We start from the raw sequence: 9,048 nt of genomic DNA, 5'->3' as shown, positions 1-9,048 counted from the left end.
GTTTTCTTATGCTTGCATCTCAATCAATAAGACCTACGCCCAAAATCATAATTAAGATTAATAATCATAACTCTAATTGGCCTCTCTTGTGTGGCCTACAAGGAATTTCCTGATTATTACACATACTCTAATATGAGTTAAGTAACTGGAGGAATTTTTCATATTTGAGTCGTGCGCAATAATAAATAATAAACTCCTCCTTAAAACCATAACACGTTTCCAGTGTACACACTCCTTAATCATGAAATGTCAAACAGCCAATAACTCACATAAGGTTGAAGTCAGCAACATAGTTTTAAAACTTGTGTTGTCCTAGGGTCATTCTGACCCCAGATGAAATATTTGGTCATCAAAATGTTTTTTATACTTATGTAAACAAGATCTATTGGCCCTAAATTCCAAAACAAAGGGGGAATGTGCGGTAATGGGTTGGACTGAAGTAAGACTAAAGGTGTAACACAGAACTGATTGACAATTTATACAATATATTTTAAATAATAGTCAAACCAGGCGGGGTCATTTTTGCCCCCCAGAGGACTAAAGGTGTATAGCAATTGGGAGGACCTTGTGATAGACAAGATACTGTGCAAAATGACAAAATTCTAATTATTTAAATAAATGATGCTGAACCAAGAGAAGTAAGAAATAATGGTAAAATGGTAGACAATAAGTAGGTACCATGTCCATATTAAGACATATTATATGCAAATATAAGCTATACAAAATTAAAGAACTTAACAAACAACATCTCTATTTCTTACCTTTTCCAGTTTTTGCCTGCTTGACCTTTTTGGGGTTTTTTCGGTAAGACCTCTTTATAATCTCTGCCAGGATTCCCAGCCAGCCATCCTGTCCACACCTCCAGCTGAAGACTGCACAAGAACACAGTTCCCCCCTCACCTCTGCCAGTCACCCTATCCATCACCATATCCAACTCTTCATTTTTTCTAAAAGTCGATTTTTTTCCGTCCTTTGGGTCCTCAGTCCCAAGCATGACATTCACCATATTAGGCTCACACCAGTGTAAAATACTTCTCTTTTGTGGCACCAAAAGCAGTGTGGAGAGGAAAAGAGTGTTACTCTGATAAAAAGCACAACACATAAAGTTAAATTTAATGTATCTGAATTTGTTCATGAACTAAAATGAAGCACAGTTTTTAATTTAGGTCAACGGTTTATCAAAATTGACCCATTTATTTAAATGTGGCATAGTGGGCTGGTGGGTTGCCAAAAAAAAAAAGACCAAAAAAAGTTCAACCAGAAGTTTGGAAGTTTTAGGCTGTTGACCATTATCAGTCACCTATTTATTCACTCAAATATAATTTCTGGACTTCCTGATGTATCCGAAACATATCCTAAAATATAATAATTATTTTAGTTATTTTATTACCATTTATTTTGGTTTGAAGAAACATAACAAAATTCCATACATAAAGAGTCACAGATTAGAATTTGGAAATAAATTGCCTTTTGGGGGCCACCTGTATCTCTGCAGCTCTGTAGGTCATCCAGCCTGCAGGTGGCGGTAGCAGCGCGGGGTAAATGTGCTCGTGTCCTTCCAGAGTCGCTACAAACAAAACAAACATCGCGAGACAGCCGGTCAGAGGGCTGAGCACGCAGCCCGGCCAGGGGAGCTAACTTTTAAAGGCTAGTAGTGAAAATAAACAAACCATTTGTTTATTTTAAGGATGAACACCAGTTTGAAACACTGGAGGGAGGCGGCCACCCTTATTTTAGCCGCAGGACACAGGCTCCGCGCGGACAGTTTCCCCTCAAGGACACCGCTTACCTCCGCCTCCGGTTCACCGCTGGACAGCAGCTCCGGACGGTCACACCTGCCGCACCAGGCCCGCTTTGACTACGACGTTTTAATGCTTAAACGAAGCAGTAAAAGTGGTTTCATGCCCAATGCATATGTGTTCCCCGGTGGCATGGTGGACTCCTCGGACTTCTCCAGTGAATGGCTGGACATTTTTAAATCCTTTAGGAACTCGCCAAATTTTGGTTTGAGATCTGTCACCCAGCCGATGGAGACCAGACCACCCATGTTCGCCACAGACCGATTCAAACTGGGCTCTCCCATCTCCGGAGAGGTCGCCTTCCGGATCTGCGCCTTGAGGGAGACGTTTGAGGAGTCCGGTGTGCTCCTGGTTGTGTCCAAACAGGAGGAGAAGAGTTTGTTAAAAAGCATAGAGGACAGGTGTGATCGAGTACAACATTACAGAGTAAACGACCTGTGCAGTACTGAACTCACCAAGTGGAGGGCTCTGGTAAACCAGAACCCGTCCAACTTTATCAGGATGTGCAGAGAGTTGCAGGTGTTGCCCAACATCTGGGCTTTACATGAGTGGAGCAACTGGCTGACTCCAAAAAGGCGAAATCCGAGGTTTGACACAGCTTTCTTCATATGCTGCCTGCAGGAGATCCCAGACACACTTCAGGATGAGAGGGAGATAGTGCGCTTTCAGGTGATACACACATTTGTATAGGGACTGTTAATTATTTATGAGGAGGGAGGGTGGTGGGAAACGGGGGAGACATGTCAAATATATTTTTATGGTGTAAGGGGACGACCCCACTCTTTAAATGGTTGTGTTTTGTATTTAGCTGAAATACCCCCTGAACCCCAAATCCTGCTCTTAGGTTTGGAAGGTTTGTTTTCTTTAAAAGTTACTGTATTCATCATAGCCAGAAATGGTAAAAACAGAAATTATTTTTAAAACGTCAACTTTTCGATGGTCCTTCCAGGGTTCCCACGGTCATGAAAAAGCTGAAAAAAGTCATTGAATTCCATAATCACATTTTCCAGTCATGGAAAAGTCTGATTTTGTGTGTGTGTGTGTGTGTAGAGTAATGTGCGTTGACATGTGACATTTTGTTTTCCATGAAGTACATTTCTTCATTTTCTCCCTGCTTTCTGTCTCTCCCTTCATGTATGCTTGCTAGCTGAAATTATGTTTGGAAAAAATCAAATTTGAGAGCCAAAAAGCCATTCATGGTGAAGAGATGGCCATGCATTTTCCCTCATCCACTCAGGGAGTGTCAAGGGAAAATATTTGTAGTTTCAGGGAAGGAAAAATAGAAGTCACACCCCAGCCACCCCTGTTCTCTGACAAACGAAGTACAGTCCCTTATTGGACATTGTTTCTTCATTTTTCGAACATTCATTGACTGTGAAAACAGTGGTACAACACTATGCATAACTTGAATTAATCATTATGTCCCACAAGGCGCGGCGGTTTTTTACTTTGGGTCAGTTTAACCATTATTTATTTAACTTTAGTAAAACTGTTAGTAATTAAAAACCTCTACAGTCAGACAAATATTGTGCAGTTTTTTTCCAATACATTAGTGGCTCTGGTTGGTGTCTTCTCAACAACAGCTGACAAAGTTAACAGATACTACAGTATTTAGTGCCATTTGATGTACCAAACTAAGGGGAAAAACCCACGTGCACAGCTGCTAAACCTTTCTCTGTGTGTTGCAGTGGTCCACACCCTCAGAGGTCCTCCAGAGCTACCAGGCACGGGAGTTGTGGATTGCCCCTCCACAGTTCTATGAGTTGAGCCGCTTGTGCCGCATCCCTCTGCTGAATGACCTCCACAATTTCTCGAGCCAGCGTGCCACGGAGGGCTGCGAACAGTGGCTGCCTGTTGTTTCCCCTAAAGATGATCTCTACATATCACTGCTGCCAGGTATTGATTGTCTATCTCATCTAACTCACTTTCAGACCAGCAGTGAAGCATGCCAAATTGATTTTCCATAAAATAAACTTTATCTTTAGTGCAGCCTTATAATATGATGAATGAGTGGGAAGCAATATTCTGTTTTTGCATTATTGTCTCATTTTATTGTCTATGTAGTCAAAACCTGCTATTATTCCCTTGCATCATCGTGCTCCAGTGCTGTCCAAAAACTATTAAAAGCATACCAGAAAGCTATGTGGTTGCACTGGATAACATGTACCATCATGACAATAAACATGAGCACTGTAGTTTATTTTCAGTCATTTCCACACACTGATGGCATAAATACTATTAGTAACACGATGAAAAAAAAGTAATAAAATACAGAGAATCATCAACTTCACCTTTTAGGAATCTCATTGGTGAAAAACAAACAGGTTGAGGTAGTATTGTAGTAGTGACCGGACTCAATCTGCTGCTATTGTTGTCGTTCAGCTGTTCAACTAGCTCACGAGAGAGCGGCGTCAACAATGCTGATAGATGAACCTTTTTTTCATCTTGGTTATTTTCTCTTGCTTTCTTTGTTTCTCTGCTCTTTCCAGGTGACAAACATTACCCGTTAGACATGTCAGTAGAGGCTGAGGTGGATACCAACACAGACCATCAACTAGAGGAGCTTCAAGATGATTCTGCACTTCACCGCTTTGTGATCTCAGATCCAAACACTATAAATCTACAGATCACCATCACACCCAGAAACAATCATCTGCTCCCTGTTTTAGAGAGAACCTCCACACATACCTCAAAAAGTCAGCTGTGACTTGCCCCGCCTCCTCTGTGCACATGTAATGCAGCAAGACAAGTTTGCAGCTTTGATAGTATCAGAAGAGCCTTTGTCTCAGCAAAGGTTTCAACTTGTCATCGTAGGAAAAGCACACATGATTAACAATGAATTAACAAAGATTAACAAAGGGCCTGTTCTGTTCATGTGTCACACCACACTGTTAAAAAACAGATGGAGGACTGAGCGTTGGTACTCAGTGCCTTTGAGGTTTCGACCGAAATAACAGTACCAAGTAGCATTGAAGTTCAGGCAAATGATACTTCCATTCGATCGTTTACTTGCAACCAACAACCGCAAGCAATCTCGATTTAATGTGATGTGTGATTTTCCCACTGCAGCAGCAGCTACAACCGTGTGATGCAGTCCACTGTGGTGTTTTCTTTTTGTAAAGGTCGACAGATTATCGGCCTGGCCGATTATTGGGACAGATATGTGGCATTTTGCCAATTATCCGTATCAGTATTTTATTTTAATGATCACTGATCAAATTCATTAATTAAAAAGCTGATTCAATTCATTCATTTTTTTAAATTAAAAATTTCACTTTATTAAAAAAGCTGGGAACTTGCTTTATATGATGATGGACGTTTCAGTTATGATTAAATATTTGCTAAAGGTGTTTAAACAAAGTTTTGTGTTTGAGTTTGTTATGTTCCAATTTCTAAATATTGACAGAAATATTTTCATTTTTATTATAAATGCACGTTGATTCCAAATAACAATTTCAGTCTCACTACTAATAATTACATAGGTCCTGAAAAACCAATATCAGTCACCCCCTATTTTTTTGGGCCGGGAGGTGGCAGTTTAGTGTGAAAGGATGCCGCCAAAATGTGCGAAAGTATGACTATAGTCTACTACATGCCTGTTGTAGAACAAGGGTATGAAATGAAGGGGCTGTTAGTTAGTGAACTGCTGTAGCTCATGAACTAACCCCTGAACTAACCGCTGTTGCCAGGAGCTATTTTCCATGTACTGTTCCATTTAATCTCATTTTTTTTTTGTTTTTTTTACAATTGCACACCGTATTGTTCAATAAAAAGATACTGAAGCAGGAACATAAAGCTCTCCACACTAACAAGCCTGCTAATGATCGTAAGCGCTGCGCTCATATGGCTGTTACCGCTGATAACGCCGTCTTGACCCACGGTGGCTTGACAACGTCGTTGCAGAAGCGTAGCATCCACCCTCCGCTTCAGCCTTTTTTTGGCCTAATAACAGCTGCAGTTACATGGACAGTATTTCTTCAATCAGATTCTAATCATTTTGATTGAAGATTCTAACTTACCTGTTTACATGGACGCTAAATAAAGCGACCCAATGAGATGTGCATTTACAAGCCCCAGAGCATTTGACCAGAATATAATTCTTTTGACTTCGCAAAGTGCTTCTGCCCGCTGTGAAGAATAGAATCGGCCAAAAATATCTCTGACATTTTCTTATGATGTCAGAAGTCATGTGCAGGCAGGCAATCATGGCCCCGACTCTGAATGTCGTGAAGATCCTTTAACTTAAGCTGTGAAAGTGTGAAACATGCATGGTACCCGGACCCCGAAACTGAGGCAGCTAAATGGAATTCAGCCATTCATAGTTTTATTATTCACACTTACACTTTTCCTACTGTGACATGCCAAAATGTCCTCAATGGCAAAAGGTTTATTGTGTCCTTATCAGTGAGTGACAAGTCTAGATTTGTTTTCTTTGGGAATACCCCTGGTCTGAACCCTACTGTATTTATGACTATGCTATTTTTTACCGTTATGTCTTTGCCATCAGATCAAGAGACATCTGTCTCACCACTAGATTCCCCACTTGTTTTTTTGTTTTTGTTTTGTTTGTTTTTTTATGTAACAAATTTGTAATTGACAAATAAGAAGTGATTGCTAATGGCCTGTTCAAAGTTTTTACTCCGATAATTTGCAGCGCATGTAAAAGAAATAGTCATCAAACTTGAAATGATTCAGTCATAAGCTGCTGGGTTTAAGCTTTTTTTTTTTCTTATACAATATGTTGATTACAACAAATATAATGGATGACTCTCATTTTGTCAAGGTTATTAATTTTGTTAAAGCCATTGCCACAGGGCCCAAAATGACAAAAGACGAGACAGGCCCACTCTTTGGTGAACTTTTATTAATCGTGTTATACTTGGAAATAAATACTAAATTGTTTTCTTGAAGTCCTTCCTGGACAGACCTTGTCATTACATTGTAGTTTGCTCCACACTGAAAAAAACATCACTCGGTAACCTTTTATTTTGACCAAATTTAGCTTGTAGCCATAGTAACAGTCTGACTACCAAATATATTAAAGGGATTTAGAGACACCTACAGTGTGTGTGTGTGTGTGTGTGTGTGTGTGTGTGTGTGTGTGTGTGTGTGTGTGTTATGGTGATCCCTCTCAGGAGGAGTGCATATGTCAGGGATGGAAGTGCTGCAGGGCTTCCACCCTCTCTCCTTTGGGTTTCTTTCCTGCTCACAGCAGCGCCCTTCATAGCAAATTGATAAATCACAAGAAATAATCTCTGTCAAATGGATTGCACCCTGTGTTTGCCATTTATAAATTAATTTATTATTAAACAGATCAATGTATGCATTATTGATTTGACCTTCCCACCGAAGTTGCCTCACACTGCTTTTAGGTGATTTGTTCTTTATGATGGTGTGTGATGCGCACAGTGAGCTGAATAGAAGAGGCCGAACAATGCGTCTAATGGGTGCTTGACAAATTTCAGCATCAACTGCCACAATGCGTGCTCTAAAAAGGCAGTTTATGTAAAGTAATTGAGCAGATGCAGACACTCACAACCATCGCTATCTATAGCTTAATGATGTTTATTTACCAGGCTTCTGTTTTATTTATTAGAGGTCTGGACCTCTATCCATCTTTTAAACAATAGACGGGATATGCACTGGAAACTTGTCAGAGGTCGTTTAGTTTTGTCCTCCTCTGTCCTCACAACACATCTCCCTCTGCTTCCAAGTGCTCTGTGCGCGCATGTGTGTGAGTGGGATGGTGGTGGCAGAAAGGGGGCGAGTTGAAATAACACTGCTCAACCTTCTGTGCTGTTTGTGGTGGAGAGTCTGTTGAGGGTTTCTATGGTAACCCACAGCCCTGGAAACCAAGCATCTTTATCCAGATGATACAGCGGTCTGTCAGTCTCTGCCAAGTATGTAGCTCGCCTCTCTGAGAACCAGCCTGCTTGTTTCCAAGCGACGGAGTGAGGCAAATGAATGGCTCCATAATGCAAAAGTTCATATAAAATGCCTGCAAACAATTGTAGGGAAAGTCGATTTACTCACCTGTGAGGGGTCTGTTTTTTTATACCTAATGAAGCACATACTCTAAAAGATTGATTCTGTGGCTATTTTGAGTAACAGCTTGCAAGTAAATCGTTTCTGCATGCCTGAAACAGTCTCAAAGTTGCACCAAAGTACACTTTTCTACAAATATTCTTCTTTTATTTGAAATATGGGGGACAAATTTGAAAGGGCAGTGTTTCCAGAGGCTTTATCTCCTCCACTATTTGAGTCCCCTCCCTTTCTTCCTCATGTTTAATTAATAGCCTTTATATTTTTGGAACTCTGGATGACAATGCAAATCTGTCGTGAATTTCAAAGAGGTTCATGACTCACTGTTAGCAGAGCTTGGTGCCTCGGTGAGATGACAACAAGGATAAACAAGATGTCAGAAAGCCTTCTGTGAATCGGGTGTGAGCATAGCATGCCGCTGATTTTCATGCATCAGTGTCCTGCCAGAAAAAGAAAAAAAACACTCTCCCTTCAGTGGCCTTGGTGCTTTTAGAAGTGGAGTTGTCTTGCATTTCAGCACTTTTTTTCTGACAATGTTCTATTAATGTTTTTCCACAGGTTTTCAACCTCCAGAGGCTGAGTAAAGACAGACAGTCTGGAATAAGCGATAAAACACAGGAAAATACATTCAAGTACTGTCTACTTGATAAACATTTAATGTCCCAAATGATTGCTATATTATTCTGCAACGTGAATATTTTACACTCATCACGTTTTTAATATGTAATTTTTTTCCATTACTCCCACAAGGAGTCAGACCTTTGCTTGGAAGAGAAGGGTAGCTTTAATTAAATGTGATCCTTTGAGATTATTACACACATCCACAGTCAGAAACCAAGGCTGAGTGGTCTTTAAATGCCAGGGGTCTATTTATCATATACGATTATTGGAAAAACCCCTCAGGGATGAGAAGAGAGATATTTAAAGTCAATTTAGAGCTCATTTGATGTGCAACCATTGAACTGCACGCGGTTACAACAGACTTTTCATTAGAATTCCCTTTGGAGCAAAAATTCAAATGTATTTGTTAAGTTATGATGACAAGTATGAATTGCTGCACTGTACAGCTGCACTGTAGATTGTTGATAGACATGGTATAAATTATCCCGAGGTCTATCCGTTTCCTGCTGTGGTGCCTCCAGAAGTTTTTTAAAGACTGTAATGTCAGCCTCCAATTAATGTCACATGCAGTGGGAAGCAGCAAATG

General features: G+C 40.3%; 1 protein-coding gene across 1 annotated transcript; it reads left to right on the top strand.

The window, feature by feature from the left end:
• Positions 1 to 1,540: 1,540 nt before the first annotated feature.
• On the top strand, positions 1,541 to 5,159 carry nudt19 (nudix (nucleoside diphosphate linked moiety X)-type motif 19). Its single transcript, XM_042488472.2, has 3 exons — positions 1,541 to 2,468; positions 3,488 to 3,695; positions 4,289 to 5,159. Exons 1-3 carry the CDS (start codon positions 1,689 to 1,691, stop codon positions 4,504 to 4,506), a joined length of 1,206 nt encoding a protein of 401 aa, XP_042344406.1. The 5' UTR covers positions 1,541 to 1,688; the 3' UTR covers positions 4,507 to 5,159.
• Positions 5,160 to 9,048: the final 3,889 nt, after the last annotated feature.

The sequence above is a fragment of the Plectropomus leopardus genome, chromosome 1 (assembly GCF_026936395.1).
Source record: "Plectropomus leopardus strain MGB_pleo_1.0 chromosome 1, ASM2693639v1, whole genome shotgun sequence".
Taxonomy (NCBI): Eukaryota; Metazoa; Chordata; class Actinopteri; order Perciformes; family Serranidae; genus Plectropomus; species Plectropomus leopardus.
The sequence above is the reverse complement of the archived record's forward strand: the minus strand, read 5'-3'. Positions and strand labels throughout refer to the sequence as shown.

Coding starts and splice junctions, on each gene's coding strand:
- nudt19 (XM_042488472.2), top strand. CDS start 1,689: ATGAACACCAGTTTGAAACACTGGAGGGAGGCGGCCACCCTTATTTTA. Junction 2,469..3,487: donor GGGAGATAGTGCGCTTTCAG/GTGATACACACA, acceptor TGTGTGTTGCAG/TGGTCCACACCCTCAGAGGT. Junction 3,696..4,288: donor CTACATATCACTGCTGCCAG/GTATTGATTGTC, acceptor TGCTCTTTCCAG/GTGACAAACATTACCCGTTA.